General features: G+C 34.9%; 1 protein-coding gene across 1 annotated transcript; it reads left to right on the forward strand.

Annotated features, from left to right (window-relative positions):
- Positions 1–793: 793 nt before the first annotated feature.
- Positions 794–17253, forward strand: LOC104160170 (putative homeodomain transcription factor 2). The gene is made up of 8 exons (XM_009698239.1): positions 794–956; positions 2156–2428; positions 3464–3595; positions 5472–5558; positions 6594–6749; positions 10178–10273; positions 14178–14303; positions 15083–17253. Exons 1-8 carry the CDS (start codon positions 918–920, stop codon positions 15101–15103), a joined length of 930 nt encoding a protein of 309 aa, XP_009696541.1. The 5' UTR covers positions 794–917; the 3' UTR covers positions 15104–17253.
- The last annotated feature ends 687 nt before the right edge of the window (positions 17254–17940 follow it).

Raw genomic sequence — 17940 nt, forward strand, 5'->3', positions numbered from 1 at the left:
ACCACTTCCAGTACTTTGAGGCACATAGTGCCAGGTGACTGGGCAGAGTTGAGAGCAATTTTAATCACCTGAACTGGAGAGGAGTGAGACAGGCCTGAGGGAAGTCAAGAAATGGCTGTAGCAGAAGTTGATGCCTCAACATTTTTCCAGGTCCTTCAGTTCTCACTTGGTACTCTGTTTAGAGCAAAGGTACCTCAGCCATAAGTGCGTTCAGTAGATGAGGCTGGCATTGCTTGGCTCTTGGAGCAGCATGTATTGATTAGAGTCCTACCGCTCTCTCTGAGTCTTGCCAGATACAGTTAGCATAGGGGAGCCTTTATCCATAACAAGATTTATGAGGTACCCAAATATCATTAAAAGCAAATTAAAAAATTGTTGCCCTTAGGCTCAACCTGAGAAGAGTACTTTTCAGAATGTTAGAGGAAAAAATAATAGTCAGAAAAATAAAATATTCCATTAAACATATGGCAAAATTAAAGATGGCTTATAAGTAGACCTTTGTTTTCATAACTCTCTCTTCTTTGATATGTTTGAGCAAAAAAGAAGCCAATTCATCCTCAGCCACAATAACTTAACACTACTAGAAAAGGAAGTATGGGGAAGGAGAGATCTCTCTACTCACAGCCATTTCTTGGAAAAGTAGTGGATGATTTTAAGGAATGTGGTTAACGTCTAGTAACATATAGTAGAAGTAAATGCTATATAACAATATTTGTGTCAGTCTAAAGTGTTTTTTTTGTCAGCATATTGCTGACAAAGGCATATTGACATAACAATATAACAATAGGATTTTATCTCTGATAGAATATATTCCTTGTCTTCCCCAGAGTCATTTGCCTTGGATCCACAGTTTGAATCCAGGACTAGAAAAAATAAGTGCAATTGTATGGGAGGGTAATGACTGCAAGAAAGCAGATATGTCTGTGCTTGAAATCAGTGGTATGATAATGAACAGAGTGAGTATTCTTTTTACTTTTTGCAAATATTATATTTAGGAGTCGAAGCACTACCAAAAAGAAGCTTGTTTTATGTTGGTGGTTTTTTTTGTTTGTTTGGGTTTTTTTTGTTTTGTTTTTGTTTTTTTTTTTAAAAAAGTATCTGCTATTGACGTTATTGCTTCATGGCATCATTCTGATTTACTTGTTACTAGCTGATAAAAGAGCTAGCAAATCTTAAGTCTTGGAACAGTAAAATATGTTTGCATTGTTAGGTGCTTACGAACATAGTCAACCTCTGTTTTATTGTTCTGAAGTGATATATGTCGTGAATATTCATATTTATCTCCTTGATTCTGATGAACAACTAGTATGTTGGGTTAGGAATATAAAGATCTGAGTATTTGGATGGCAAAGTTAAGATTGGAAAAAAACCCTTTCCTCTTTAGGAAACATACATCTAAGAGGATGAGTGGGATGTCTCCCTAGTCCTCCCTTCTTTTTCCTAGTCCTCCTTTTCAGGAAGCAGTTGGAAAAGCATTTAATTGATGTCGTACTCTTTTTCAATATAGAGAACGTAGGCATTTTGTAGAGTTGAACGTAAAATCGTAGTGTAGCTTAAGCAACCTATCAACTAATTCTGACAAGTTGATACTTACCATCTGCAACTTGTTCAAAAGCAATGTATTCACAAACTGAGTTCACATCTCTGTACCTAACTCAGAGACAATACCATTTTGGGTGCAGTCTGCAGCAGAAGTAAACTTAACAAAGCCATGGCCAGCACAACAGAACTCCAGTCCTGTCTGCGCTGTGAACGCTTTGATTCCTTTAAAAAACATAAAACCTGAAAGCAAAACACAAGTAGGAGCAACATACAGAATGTAAGCAATACAGTCTGATTGGCGCACTTTGCTAATTCAGCATTGAATGAATTTTTAATACAAGAATATGCACTGGAGTCTTTTAACTGCAATGTTGTGTTGTTGGGTTTTTAAATGATTTGTCATATTTGATTCCTGTACATTAAGTGCTCTTTGAGATTTTCCTTTTTCTTAGTAGAAAATTGTGAAGATGCTTGGTTGAAGGTTTCATATAACTTTATAACTTAATAAGTGTTCCTTGTGATACCAAGACATTAGCATTAATAATTTATTTATGGACTTAATTCCAAATTAATTCAAAAATTAAAAATATACGTTGTTTTCTTTTGTTTTTAGGTGAACAGCTATATACCAGGAATTGGTTATCAGATTTTTGGAAATGTCATATCTTTAATCTTGGGTTTAATGCCATTTGTCTTTCGACTTTCCCAAGCTAAAGATTTGGAACAACTTGCTACACATTCTGCCACTGAACTTTGTATAACTGCATTTGGATCAAATGGAGACATTTGGGTTCTCTCAATGGTTATTATAAGTTTTCTAGTCCGTGTGTCTCTAGTGTGGATTTTCTTTTTTCTGCTATGTGTAGCAGAGAGGACATATAAACAGGTACGAATAGCAAACCGGGAGGCTTCATCCAAAGCAAAACAAGGTTTAATGTTTGCATTTTTTTTGACTTTGTGGATATTTTAAACTTATTTTCTTCAGCACACTATGAATCATAGATCAATGATGACAAATACTTCAGGAGTCTTACAGTTTAGGCCATGGCTCAGTTGCAACGGACTGAAGTCATTGTACAGTCTCTGTAGCTAAACCTTTTTTCCTGGAGGGTATTTCTGAGGGAAAACTTTTTAAACTTTTATTTCAGATTTCTGGCTCAATGCATTAACCCAGCTCTTAGTCCTGTCCCAGTTTGTCTCAGTTCTCCCCAAGGAGAAGGAGTTTCAATAAAAGGACTCTATAAATTTCCAGTTTGTTCTTTGCCAGTGTTTCCTTCAAAACCTTCAGTTTAATTCAAAACAGTTCAGTCCAGACCCTGCCTGCTTTGCTGGTGAATCAGCCCCACAGCTGGAGACAGGGAGAGCTGCTATCTGAAGTAATACACCTGTTAATTTATTGCTTGTTACTGCAATTTAAACTTTTAAGAGAGTATCACTGTCCATTACTAGCTACAGAGTATAGATGCTTACTGGCCTGCAAAAGAAAAATTTTTGTACTTCCTTTTCTCAAATTATAGCCAAAATATGTGATTTAATACAGTAGAGTAGGATTAGCTTGCTTCTAATCATTTCTGTTGGAAGGAACTTCTGTGATACAGACACTCTCTAATGCAAATGATATGCAGGTTTGATCTTTCTCACAGACTTAGCAGATCTGTTGTCTGAAATTTGAAGACAGGAACTCAGTGTAGCTGAACTTTGTTTGTCATTAGAGTATGAAGACTTTTAAAAATTTTTAGTGTATCTTCTCTTTTTAGTAATGTGCTATTCTTATTTCTGCACTATATTAACATATTTTAATTTACACTGATACATTGGGTGTTACTTTGACATATTAAGTGAAGCCTTTTCTCCATTTTCTTTTTAGTGCCCTTGAAAGTCAATTAACAGGTAAAGTAAATTTTTTTTTTCTTCTCTGCAGAGGCTACTTTTTGCCAAACTTTTTGGTCATCTAACATCTGCTAGAAGGGCAAGAAAATCAGAGGTTCCTCACTTCCGCTTGAAGAAAGTACAGAATATAAAAATGTGGCTTTCTCTCAGGTCCTATCTGAAGGTAAAATAATGTATATTTTTGCTACCATTGTAATATAAAATATCTCATATGCTGTTGATGGAAGGTTGGTATTCTAGTCTGAATTTTTCCTCCTGTGAACTTACCCCTATTGGTGCACGTGTGCCTCGTGTGTTTCATTTCAGTAACTCTGGTCCACCAGTGTCTACAGGCAGCCAGATTGTGAGAAAGTAAATGTCTCGTTTTTACCTTGGAGTAAAGTATGAGTGTGTTTAGAGTTGGAGTCTTGTCTTACTAATGCTAGCAGAAAAGTCTCTCACTTGAATATATTGGGTAAAAATGACCACTTGTTGTATAATACAGACAATACCTTATTGTAAGAGCCCCACAGTTAGTGTCATTAACACAGGAGGGATTTATCAAGCAAGAGAGTTTATATGCATATTTGTGCTGTGAGTGTACACGTGCCAGGTGAAGCTACAAATTATTCCCAAGTATTATCTGTAAGACATTCTAATCTTTCTTTTGTATGTTCAGCTCATATTTTTGTAATCTCCTTATATGTCTCTAATGAGCTTTTCAAGCCAGAGCATTTTGATGATTCTTTGTGAAAGGATCCATATTACCTAACTGAGGGTTGGTTTTTTGTTTCTCCCTCCCCTCAAGTTTTTTTCCATTTTTTTCTCTGCATTAGATAATTCAACTAATATCTGAGGAGAAGAGTGTCTTGCCTTTCCTCACAACCACCTTTTCTTATGCCACCAGAAACATTTGTATAATTATGTAGCTAAGAAAAAAGCAATTAGACAGTGGTCAGAGACAGGTGCATAGAGAACTGACCCAACTTAAAAATGACCAGACGTGAACACTAATTTTCACCTCAATCTGTTGCTTTACTTGTTTCACTGGGCAGCCCTCTGATGCCTGTGCTATCACAAGGAAAGGAATGGAGACAAGCAGCTAACAAGCAGGGCTGCCTTCTTGCAGTGGTGCTGCTGGCACGTACTGGCATAGCATTTGTACAAAATACACTTGCGTATTACCTCTCTGTATATGTGTCCGCACGTGAAGATGTGAGCTGAGGTATATACACATCTCAAGTCTCCTATCTCTTTCTCCAAATTCCAAGGTTATATCTCACATATATACACCTCCCATTCTTCTCACGTTTATACAATTAGTAGCATGTCTGGAGAATAAAGTTGAGAAATAAATGTCTGTTATAACTTGTACATGTTTCAATGCAGCACAGGATGTTTAATTCTTTAATTAAAAAAAAAAAGAGAAAAAAGCTCAATGGGTAGAAACATTTCATTGTACCAGCAAGCAAGAAAAAATGATTGAAAACAGTGAGGTTGCACCTTTCAAGACAATTATGTTTGTTCCCCAGTTTTCCTTCTTGTTCTGGGGGAGAGAATTATATTATTGCACCTACTATGGTGGGACAGGGATTTACAGCTACACTTTTTGTGTGTCAAAAAGAGGCAAGTAATGGAAACGTTACCATGTGAAATCATATCTTGATATGCTGTTGCGATCAGGTGTCCAAAAATCTTTTGTTAGCACTGGTTTGATACTTGGGGTTAAAGCCCAGTGCCGTATTGAATTTATTATGTCAGGGAATGCTGCCTAAATGAAAGTTGCTTCACATCATGAAGGAGCTGACTGAACGAGTGGTGAATATTTTCTTTTCTCATAGTTATCTTCAAATGCTTGCATCTGAATTAATCTCATATGCCTTTAGGGGTATTCAAATGTAGTGATATTATTAGGGATCTAATAGGGTGTTTAGAACTTAGATTGCCAAATTGTGAGCTATGACGAAACAGGTTCAAGATGTGAATCTAACTGGGTATGTTCAATATCAATGCTGATTGGGTAGGTTTCACTCATATATATGCATATCCTTTATTTTTAGCGTCGAGGTCCTCAGCGCTCAGTTGATGTAATAGTTTCATCTGCCTTCCTACTGACTATCTCAGTTGTCTTTATCTGTTGTGCACAGGTGAGGAAATCTTACTTGTATAGAAACAGCCATGACTCAAATAGTTTTCAAAATAATTTTGAGTGCCTTTTGTGTTGTGATTCCTACTAAGTAAAAAGACCACAGTGAGAAATGAGTAACAGCTGTTACAGCTTTTCAGAAGATTAAGCTCCATTTTGTATTGTTCATTTTATCTACTTTAGAATATTATTCTGTAAAAGCTAAAGAAACTTATTGATAGCATAATTCCTAACACATTGTTATTATTATTTTTTTAAATCTCTGTCCTCTTTAATTTTCCATCGTGGATTTTGGAACACAGTTGGTTTTGGTTTTTTTTCCTAACATTTTTCATCAAAATACACTTTTGCAAAGACAATTAAGATTGACCTTGGTTGATGATTTTTGTGAGACACAAGATTGTTGACTACACTAGTCTGCCCTCTAGTGGAATAGCTTTCAGTAAGCAAATCTATGTTTAAAGATGATTTTTACTGCTTAAGATTTTTGCTCGAGCTCCTCTTTCAGAATACAGGGAAGCTTCTGAATGCCTTCTGGTTGTATTCCCCACCCCACCCCCACTCCCCGCCCCACTTTCTTCTATAGTTAATGCTAATATGTTTTCCTGGTAGATAACTATAAATATTTTAATAAGAATATAATTTAGCAGTAACTCTGCGTGGATTAGATTTTCTGTATGATTCTGTATGATTTGAGGATATATATTTTTTTTTATCCACATATAGTGTCTTTGTAAGTTTTAACACAACTTTAAAATTGTCTTAGATTATGTATTTTTTTCTGTTGCTTTAGGGATATGAAAAAAGATGTGTCTTAATTCTGATTGAGCCTTTCAGAGCATATCTTTTCTTAAACCTCATATCTTTGACACAGTGTTGATTTTGAATTATGATTCAAAAATCTTTCAAAATCAATCCATATACTTAGTACTGGGAAATTTTTCTTGGAGTTGGGGAGCTATTTAATTATTTTCTTGTGGTGTGATATAATTACAACTTTGAATTAAATTTTGATTTTTTTTTCTCTCGTTTTCAGCTGCTTCACATGCATGAGATCTTCCTTGATTGTCACTACAATTGGGAACTTGTAATTTGGTGCATTTCACTAACTCTTTTTCTCTTAAGATTTGTTACTCTTGGATCTGAAACCAGTAAAAAGTACAGCAATACCTCAATATTACTTACTGAGCAGGTGAGAATTAGTGTAGACCTATATTTTTATATCTAGCAAGTTATTCATCTGGTCAGTCTCAGGCATGCATTTTAAATGTATTAAAATAGTCTGGATTAGGGGGTTAATTATGGTGTAGTGAAACACTTTACAATCTGAAGTTCAATTTCTGTGAGAAGTGTGTGACTTTGTTTGAAAGTTGTATGGAACATTGCAATGGCCATAACCCAATTTCTCTTTAATTGGGTGGGCTTATAGATACCAGTATATGTCATTTGATATAATTAAAGATCTATCAGAACACAAAAAGTAGCTTTTAAACAGGAAAAAGAAACCTGAACTCTCAAAGTGTTGGATGGGGGAGTGAAAGATTTGAAAACAAACTTACCCTCTACAAAGTGGGTCACTATTTCCAGTCCAATAATTTTGACTGCTAGGTTGCATGCGTTACATATAGTCTCCTCCAGCCTCCTTGGAAACTTTTTCTTTCAGTCATCTGTCAAGCTTGGCTTTGGGTCTACGTACTTTTCTTAGGAATGTTCTACTTGGTGTTTGTACTGCAAACTTCCCTCTTTGACTGGCACTGCTGGTAGTTTTCCGAGCTAAGCATGCTCAGTTTGTGTTAGGTAAGAAGCAATCTCTTTCTGCTCGGAGAGGTTTCACACTGGTGCAAAACACAGCATTTGGGACAAGGTAAATAGGCAGTTCAAGAAATCTTCACAGGTTTCCTACAAGAAATGTGTTCAAGTTGGAGAATAAAATCTTCCAAACTGAGTCTCCCAAAGGCAGGACGTGAAGCTTATGACAGATGGTATAAATGACTGCTTACATACTTGCTCAATAAGAATTCATTCTGTCTTTACTAAAGATGATGAGGCTAGACACTGAGAAGACAGACTGCGTATTTACATTGTCCTGAATGCTGTGTTTTGCACCAGTGTGAAACCTCTTGGAGTTCCTGAGCCCGAAGAGCTTTGCATTGTTCTGTTGATCCTCAGAGTACAAATAGTCTAATGTCCCAGTGGAGTTTGTCCTGTTTCTGGAATGAAAATGGAGGGAAATATTTGGGATAGGACTGGGAAAAAACGAAGAGAGCAAGGCGAAAGAGAAACAGAGAATGTCAAGGCTTAGTTTTGCTTTCATAGGTTTCTGTACTATGCTCTTCATGACAGTCAGTGTTTGAACATTTTAAGCCAGCATAGATATTGAAAGAAGCACTCTATGTCTGCAGAACTTTAAAAAAAAAAATAATTCAGAAAATTCTGTGTTATCAGACACCTCGCTTTGTATTGAATCCAGCTTATCCTGTTATAAGTCATTTCCCTCAAAAATGCCTGAGAGCTTTATGAAATGAAAACTAAAAGAGAATCCTCAATTGTTTCTCAGAAAATAAAAAGGATATATGTCACCCTAGGTAGAACTCATTTTGGACTGGTTTCACATACTACCTGGTTACCACAGCATATTTACAGTGTTCTTGAGAAAGACTTAGGGAAGTCTGACATTCTGGCATTTCATGAGAAGTCAAGCCCAAATAATTGACTGACACTCACTTGATCTAAAAAAGCACGTTTGAACTGGTGTCCTTGAAAGTTGCACACTAGTATTATTAGGCTTACTGAGAACAGAATGGAGCTTTAAAACAAACAAAAAACTACAATAAAAAAACCAAAAGGACAAACAAGCTTCAACCCCCAGATTTAATTTAAATGCTTCATAGATAACATGAAGTTGCAAATTCTCCTTTCTATCAGCAAAGTTCCAGCCACTTCTGTATGCTTTATATCCAGCTTATGAATTTCATGATTAGGAGTCATGATGGGAAACTGAAAGATCAATCATTTCACATCAAGGGATTTTTTTGACTATATGCTATTTGCCTATAATTTTGCAAGTCCTTCTGAAAGTGTTTTTAATTGGTCTTGCAAATTAAGTGCCTCAGTGCTTCCTTGTTGAGTGAAATATAAGGTATGATCTGATCAAAGTTGTTATTTTGCCAGTTTCAAGTCTCAGAATAGGTATGGTAAATGGCTGTGCATATACACATTCAAACTCCCCTCCTGATTCAAAGTTTGTTATTGAATGTTGATTTTTTTTTACAAATTAATGGAATCGTAGTAACAGTTAAAAGATATTTGAATCTTCTTACAGTTTATTATCTACCAATTTTTTTCAGAATTGCTAAATAGAGCCTTTATTCTTAATTTATTCCTGTTTATATACACTTGAATTGCTGAAATCAGTAATCTTGTATTTAAAGACTGGAATCTCTTTGCCTTTAAAAGCATAATTTACTTTAAAATTAAATTGATAGTTCAGGAGCTTAATATGCCTTGGAATATATTAGACATATTTTTTGATTTTTAACTTCTATAAGCAACTTATCGATCTTTTTAGGGAGATCTGATAATATGCAGTTGCTTTGTTTAGATATCTGTGGCCCTTATTTCAATAAGCACCTTACAACAAAGTGGTTAAATATATCATACCATCATATAGCATCACTTCCTTTCTGCAACTTTGCCTCTGTAGCTTGGTAAGAGTCTCTGTCATCTGAAGGACTACTTCAGCATATTGCTAAATTGTTCGTTTTTCACTTTGTTCAAGGTTGTCATCCTAAAATTAGAAGTTCTTGGCTTTTCAATATATTTTTCCTTTTATTTGCTTTTGTTATGCAATAAAAAATAAAAACTAACCTTTGCCTGGTCTAGGGTATCAAAGGTGGGTCACTTGAGAACGAAAGCTGATGTTTCAAAATTGCTAGAAACCCAAAAGAGAGCTAATTTGTACTCTTAACTAAACTTTCTCAGAAACAATGACGTAGAAAAGTCTGGCTCACAGAAGTGTTGAAATGATCAATATACTGTTCTTCTATACTAATGAAGAGTTTAATAATTTTTCAAATATTTCAAGGCGCTGGAAAGATTGATTTTTCTGCACTCAAGGTGCTCATGAAGTACTCGATTATACTAAAATCTTTTAAAAGAAATTACGCTTTAGCAGAATTATGTTTAGCATTTCAGTCTGTTCAATAACTTTTGGGGATGTTAAGCCTTGTAACGTCTACATACTATTATAAAAACCTTCTGGAAATGAATTGACAAACCTCAGGAAACTATTGAAGGAAGAATAACAAATTATGCAAACCTTACATATGTGGTGTTTTTTCTTGCCTAATTTGTAGATTACACTAAACTTTAAAGTTGTTGCTATAATTATATCAGATATATTTTGTTATATCGTAAACCACTGTATTTTCCTATGGTACTAAGCCAGTATTTGTTCTTAAATATGAAAAAGGAAGCAAAAAATTTGCTTACTTGCAGAACTGTCATTGCTGTTCTGTCATATGGCTGCTGAATAATCACTTCATTTTATTATTACATATTTCCAAATGAATTCCTTTAAATTCCAAATAAGTGGTAATACTTGTATTTTATTTAAATCAGATAAACTTGTACTTGAAAATGGAGAAAAAGCCTAATAAGAAGGAGGAACTGACACTAGTGAACAATGTTTTAAAACTTGCTACTAAGTTACTGAAGGTAAGAATTAAAATAGTATTGCCATATTATATATAACTAGGAAGCCGAATAGATTGCATAATGAGTTACTTGTGTTACTTGTGTGGCAGTACCATATGCTTTGGTCTAAATCTGCTCTAACTCTTTCACAGCGGTGCTACTTGTTCATACACTACAGTCTGTTATGTTGCTATCATTGTGGATTACAAGTTATTATTATATACAATAAGTTTTATTCTTTAACAGTGTATGAGCAGCATGAGAGGAGGTACTTTAGGACAGACAGGTTGATGAACCCTTGGGAAATAAATGATGGAATTTTGTTGTTTGTTTTGAGTGTCGATGTATGTTTCTAGTAATAAGCTGCTGGAGGATTTGTATTCTTCCACAACAATAATTCCTCTTAAAAACTGTCAGTGGTTAGCATTTCAAATTAAAACTAGATTATGCTTGATGTTTTCTTTACTTCCTGTCACAGAAGGATCCTTTTGGAAGAGAGAGAGAAATTGTTACATAGGTCCATTTGTAAGTGAATTAAAGATAAGGATATAATTTAATGTAATTCAAATATTTAAGTCAGCTGTGCCTTTGAACTATTTGGCAATTTTTTTTTTGCATGGCATTTTGCTGATTAGTAGAAAAGTTTTTTGCTTATGCAATATTATGCTGCCCAGCTAACTATTTGGTGGGTAGTATATATTTCTTCATGATGAGAGAACATGAATTTTTTTATTACTTCCTATTTCTAGAATTCTGCAGAAGAAAAATCATCTTACTTTCACTCCTCTGGAGCTAGAACATGGACATGCTTGGGGCTTTTTTAAACTTCTTGTTGTTAACAAAGCAGTGGTTGAGGTTCTCAGGAAGACACATTTGATCCGAAACTGCCTCTGCTGAGTTCTTATGTTCTTTCAAACTCACAGATCTGTCATAATTCGGGAGGCAAGATGTTTTGTTCTTTTGTTTGTCTGGGACCTTAATTCTTGCTCCAGAAATGTCTCATTCTCCTTCAGACTAAATACTTCCCTGGTCTAAAACTTACATAAGGTTTACTTGAATGCCAAATAAGAGTGATAAATTTAATACTTGAAAAACTTTTTTAATTTTTGGTTTGGCTTTTTGGAACAAACAAAATCAATTTCATCTAGTGTTACTTAGGTGATTTTTACACTAAGATTAACAGTATATAACTTATGATTGACTAAAGTGGGCTTTCAAAGAGGAAGCCAGTTCCTGACACTACAAAAAACATATCCATGACTTGCCTCCCCACCTCTCTTGGCATGGTGTTTCAGTGCTTAATCACTTCTGCTGTTGTTTGAACTATTTTTAAATTAAATTTATCTAGCTTCAGCTTTCAGTATTCAGATCTTGTTATATATTCTGCTGTTATGGTAAAATTCTTAGAGATGCGGCTGATTTGTTCTTGGGTTCAGACAAAGGTAAGAACAGTATTTTGATTTCTCCTTGAGGGAATCAACTGCTTCATTTATTTAGTCCAAGATAGAGTGGTGATGTAGAACAGTTCCCCAGGAATGACTGGCAAATGTAAAAGTATTTGCCTCCCTCTCAGATAAATTTCCTTCAGTCCACACACCCCTCCCACCATGTTTCAGTATAGCACAACAGATACTGATTCCACATGCGGAGAACCCCGTGAGTAGAGAGTGTGGCTGGATTATCATACAGTAAGCCTGAACCATATCTTTCAATGCCTCTATACCTTTCTTCTGCAGTCAGGAAAATTCAAGCCTATTAAGAGAAACAATTGGGGTTTTTTGCATATAGCAGTGCTCTAAGACTAAGCAGTGCCTCTTTCTACCAAATATTGGATTCTGGTCACTTACCCCATTGATTCCTGTGTGCCAAGGAGCAGTTCTTAAAATTAAGCTTAAACTCTGTTTAATCTGGCCAGCTAGTAGCTGAGATGATGGAGTATTTCTTCTAGTCAGCTGAGTAATCCGCCCCACCAGCACACCTTTAACAGTGTGTGTGGTCCCCTCATCTCAGAAAAAGTATGCAAAACTTTCCATGAGAGTACTGATGGAGTCAGCAAGGACTCCAAGCTGATAAAGCAACACCTTCAGTTGAGAGTTATGGTACAGCAATATGGAGAACCTGTCTAAGTCAGTTATTGACTGCGTCTCTTGGTGTAACAATAAGGGACCGCAAAGCTTTTAGGGCCTGGTTTTGGAACAAATGAAAAGAAGTATTCTCTGTCCATCAGGTAGCAGACTTGTGCAACTGTTGGTCAAAGGACCCTGTGGATGCAGAAAGGTTGTCTGGATTCAAGGAGAGACTGGGCAAGTAGACTAGACAAAGCACAACAGATTCAGGGTATATCATGAATTGAAATGCTTGTGTGCTTTGAGGACGTAGGGTGAGAAGTAGCTGCTGTTGGTGACAGGATGCTGATCAACCTTTGATTTGATTCACTTCAGTCTTTTTCATGCTTTTCTCAGTGTTTTTAAAAAAAAATGTTTGTGTCTTACTCTTTCCAAAAATGTATTGACTGACATGGCCTTTCCAACAGAGGACTTGACTTTTGTGGCACAAATCCCACACCTAGGCCATCACTTAGTTACTGTGAGAATGTCCCCAAACATGAGATGGGATTTCCAAGCCACCTAGTATGAGCTGTAAATGAATTCTTGGTAGGTAGTTATCAATGCAATTTGATATTTCATGCCCAGTAGCTAAATGGAGTTGTTTAATTTGGTTTTGGATGATTTTGATCCTTAAGATTTTACTGAAGACTATATTATGTTGAATAGTCTTACTATTTTCTTACTCATAAAATTTGTAAGATGAATCCAAAATCTACAAACTTTTTTCTTAAAGAATTTCCCTGCTGTTCTTCTCAGAAGCATGTCTTTTATATCTTTTATATTTGCACCAGAGTTTTAAACCGCATTACATCTAAATGAAAAGGTTGTTCATTCTTATTTCACCTCTTTTGAAAGAAGAGTCAGAGCTCTGAGATCCTTCTTTATTAAAAAAGGGTTTATAAAGCCTTGTTCAAGGCCAAGGAAGTAATGCTGAAGAGGGATGAATTTAAAGCTAGAAATGACCAAAACAGTGATAGTTGTTATACTTTATGTAACCCACTCTTATATTTTAAAACTCTTTTTTTTCTTCCTTTATTTGATATATTTCTAGGCCAGAAAAGTTTGGGTGACTTTATTCACACACTAATAGTTGACAACTAGTGAAATAACCTCTTTGTTGAAGTTTTGTTGCAGTTTAATTTTGGCTAATTTTTTGATCCTTCCAATTAAAAAACAAAACAACAAAAAAAACCCCACAAAACCCAAACAAACAAAACACCACAAAAAAACCACCCCAAAACCTTAAAATATTGGCAGCTAAATGGTTATTAGTATTTTTTTTCCTTTATCTTCCTTTTCTGGCTATATTCATCAGTAATCATTCTCAAAATTAATGGAAAAGGAGAGGAATTGCATTAGGAAAGACATTTTTGATAATTTTTCTTAGTAGTGAGGTAGCCTTCTGTCACTGTGGAAAAATCTTTCTTTTCTTGTTTTTGGAGATTCCACTGTCTGTCAACTCTTTTAACACTGAAGGTGATTTCTGGAAAATTATAAGGAATTCTAAAATGATGACACCTTGGTGCCAGGAAAACTATCTCTCTATTTTCCTGGCTCTATGAGCAAATTGGTAGATGGTCTAGATGGGTAACCTCCAATTTTTTGAAGACTTATTTAGACACCATCAGTCAACAGTCAGTTAATGTGATGGGTATTTTCTTGCACATTGTTTTTTATATACAGAAGAATAAGAGAATGTTTTACTGCACTGTGACTTGAAAACTTCCTAAACTATCTAATATCACTCAATATATGTGTGAACAAAAACCCCTTTGTGTAATTTTTGCTTTTTAATGGTCATTGTTTTGTATTACTAGGAACTGGACAGTCCCTTTAGGTTATATGGGCTTACAATGAATCCACTGCTTTATAATATCACCCAAGTTGTCATCCTGTCAGCTGTTTCTGGTGTCATCAGTGACTTGCTTGGATTTAATCTAAAGGTAACTAGTTCATAAGCATCCTTTTTTTTCCACCATGGCGTTCAGAATGTTATGATAGATGGATCATACATTGTAGCCTAATGAATTCTTAACCTGTAGTAACTAGAAGATTTGTTGTTCGGTTATTAAACTATATCAGAAGAATAGTGATGTATTTGTCAAAGCAGCCCTTTTAACTTTTTTTTTTTCATTTTTGTGGCTTTCTAACTTCATTTAGGACACATAATTCCCAAGAATTCTTAGCCATAAATATGAAGACATTTGTACACATAAGTACAAGATGTTATTTGACTTTTCTTTGTATCGTGGATCTGATTTCTCTCTTGAATTCCAGACTGTTGACTTTGTAACTCTTTAAAGGATGCAGAAAGATGCAAGCTATCCTTGTCTTGCACTGCAGTAAAGTATTACAGTAGATACAGTATTATCGTGACCAATCTTACACAGTGTCATTTCATCATGGCTGAAGAACTATCCTGTTAGATCCTATTCTTTGGCCCCCTCTGAACTACAAACTCTGGAAACTATTTCAGAATTTGGGTTATGAGGCATGTTAGTTTTCACAAGCTTGTAGCATAAAGTCCTTAATTGACCGTTGAGTTTGCTTACATCTACCTATTTTTTTCCTATTAGAAGTAAACGAATGTAAAATTTATTCTGTGCATCATAGAATATGCAGCAAATGCAATAAGAAAAAAAAAAAGTGATGGTATTATAGTTCTGGTAAACAGAAAACTGAGATGACAAATAATATTGATTTACTGCTCTAACTTTTCCAGCTCTGGAAGATCAAATCTTGACAATATATAAAGAAGAGATAACACAGTGTTACAGAAAAGCTCATTGATTGACAAAACTGCCTCAAAGCAGCCACTGAATCTGTATTTCAGATGCTACAACCTCTTCAAGGATGTCATTTGGAAAATTGAAGTGTTTACATCTGACTGTCTTGTGCAATCTTTGTATTTATTTCATCTTCTCACTGTTTTATGTTCATTTCAGTTGACATTTATATTTTATTTTCAAACTTATTTGTTTAGTTTTGGAAAGGATCAGATTTGAAAGGGTCAAAAACTGTGCGTCTGAGAACTTGAAGTCCTGGAAACCGATTACAGTAAATTACTGTATCTGTTGTTAAAGCTGAAGCCAATGCTGAAGACTTTTAGTTACAGTAAGGCCATATGGAAGTAATTTGATTTTTGACAGTGCAGTAAAGTTGCTTAGAATATTTCATTTGCAGCAATCATTTATGAGGACAACATAACATCAATAGATGTTTGGTTGCAACAGAAAAGTGAGACATATACAAAGAATAAAGTACTGACAATACAGTATGACAGGTAGCAGAAATATTTTATATTACTATTAGAAGCAAGTGGGAATTTTGGATATTTTGAGTAATTCCAGGATCTAAACTCATATAGGCTGCAGTTTAAATATCCTGGAATATTAATAAGGTATTATATAACAAGTCAACAAGTGCTCTTTGATAACACTTTTATTAGAGCAATAATTGTAAATGGTTACCATGCTGTATGATATTTTGATAGATTTAAATATTGTATTTATTTGAAATACTGGGCTGTTCTGCGCAGCTCTGACTGTGCATGCTCAATATGTGCACTTTTTATTGTTACTTTTAATGAGAAACTTTATACATATAAATGTATATTAATTGGAATATATTATGGTGAACTATGGAGCAGGATATATTATATGTTGAAGTTCAATATTTAAACAAGCGAAAGATTTACTGGTGAAAGGAATGCTATGAATGACTGAGCATTAGATAGATAGATGCTCTCCTCTTGTACACTATAGTATATGCCATTCATACCACACTGAAGTTTAAGAACAGTTAAACACAGAAAGTAAGTTCCTCTGGTGAGCAGCAGAGCTCTGAAGCCTGGTATTCAGCAGATTTGTGTCTTCAAATAGCTTCCTTTCCTCCCATTCCTTCCCAGCAGGTCTCATTCCACTGCGCTTTCCCAGCTGGGGTTTGCCAGCCTTGGGTTTCCCACCTCTCCCTCTGCCTCCTACCCGGACCAGTCATACTGACTCGTGGTTCTTCAGTGTGACAAAAATAGATGTTCGCCCATGTAGAATTAAGTCACTTGGAACAAACTTTCCACCTACAAATTATTTTGGGAGAATTAATATCACCAGGCGCAAGTATTCTTACATTTTATGTTTCTAAAATAGTGGCTTCGTACAGAAAAACAACAAGTAATTAGGTGACAAGAGTCTGGACATTGCACTATGTTCGCTAATCTTCAGAATCTTGAAAGATTTGAAGTAATGTATCTTAAACTTATGTGGTATAAAAATATTTTTATATATAAAGCAACACAAACAAGCATTTTGTATTTTATTTGCCTCTATACTAATGTTTAATAATAACCAAAGTGCATTCTGGTTTTTGAAAGAATGTGTTACTGGAGCTTTAAGAACAGACTATATTTAGTTTCTCATGTCAAAACTTCAGCTGCATCTGATCTGTTTCTCCTTTCTCTGTTGTTTGATGTTAGGATTGTTTTTAAAAATTAAGTACATTTTATACACAATTTTTTCCAAATTATGGTACAGACCTACACAGAACTTAATTTTGCAAAAAATATATTTAAAAAAAAAGTACAGCAGGAGTTTATGGGTGATAAAAGGTAAGGCTATTGCTTTTTACAGCCTGTCACTATTACAAAACCGTTCTTTACTCTAGAATGGAATTATTTTTAGAAATGTAAAATGCTGAATATACCGCTTTCTCTACCTTTAAAAAAAAAAAGGGATGGAGGGAAAACATTGCGGTTTCGGTTGAAGGTGAAATTAGTTTAACCATGTATACCTCAGCAACTAGCACTGTGCTGGATTGTTGCACTAACGAATGGCGGCTTGGGGAGAATAAAAGATTTGTGAAATAAAATTAAAAATAATAAAAACCTTTATTTGCTACCATTAGATATACTTATTATGTTAAAAATGGGAGAGGTTTATTCTTCGTCCCTCAATATGGAAAATCCAGAATGAGAATTGAGGCAAGTAGAAATATGGCAGATCTTGAGTGTGAACTGTTATTTTTTGCCACATGTTTTGTAAACGAAAGTGTGATCAGGCTTGGAATAAAGCTTTCTATGGTTGATGGTAAGAAGAAAAAAAACAGTGCTGTGAGCTATACCTTTTAGTAATATCCAGCATATCTGCCTGGTTTTGATATAAATCCATATATTCTATTTAAATTAAAGCATATTTGGCAGAGAAATCTTTCATGTGGAACGCAAATGATGGTTGTCAAAATTGCACTTTATTGCAAGAACACAAGCTTTCAGACACCTTTACTTATGCAAAGTAGTTTAATTTTATTAAGACTACTGGACATGCAGCTTCCGAATCACTCTTTTTATTTGAAAAATATTGAAACAGTATTCAGTCCTATTTCACCAGGATTTAAGGGACTGATTTCGGTCAGTAGTTTGACTGTTTCGTTATGTCATAAGATATACTTCCATATAAAAATCAAAATACAAACAAACTGAAGTACTTACTGAAGTCAAAGTGAAATGTTTCATGGAATATTTGGGCAGAATTAATGTGTGATAACTTATGTATTATTTATTTGTTTACTGGTCATTGAAAGATTTTT

The sequence above is a fragment of the Cariama cristata genome, unplaced genomic scaffold, assembly GCF_000690535.1.
Source record: "Cariama cristata isolate BGI_N322 unplaced genomic scaffold, ASM69053v1 scaffold15994, whole genome shotgun sequence".
Classification (NCBI taxonomy): domain Eukaryota; kingdom Metazoa; phylum Chordata; class Aves; order Cariamiformes; family Cariamidae; genus Cariama; species Cariama cristata.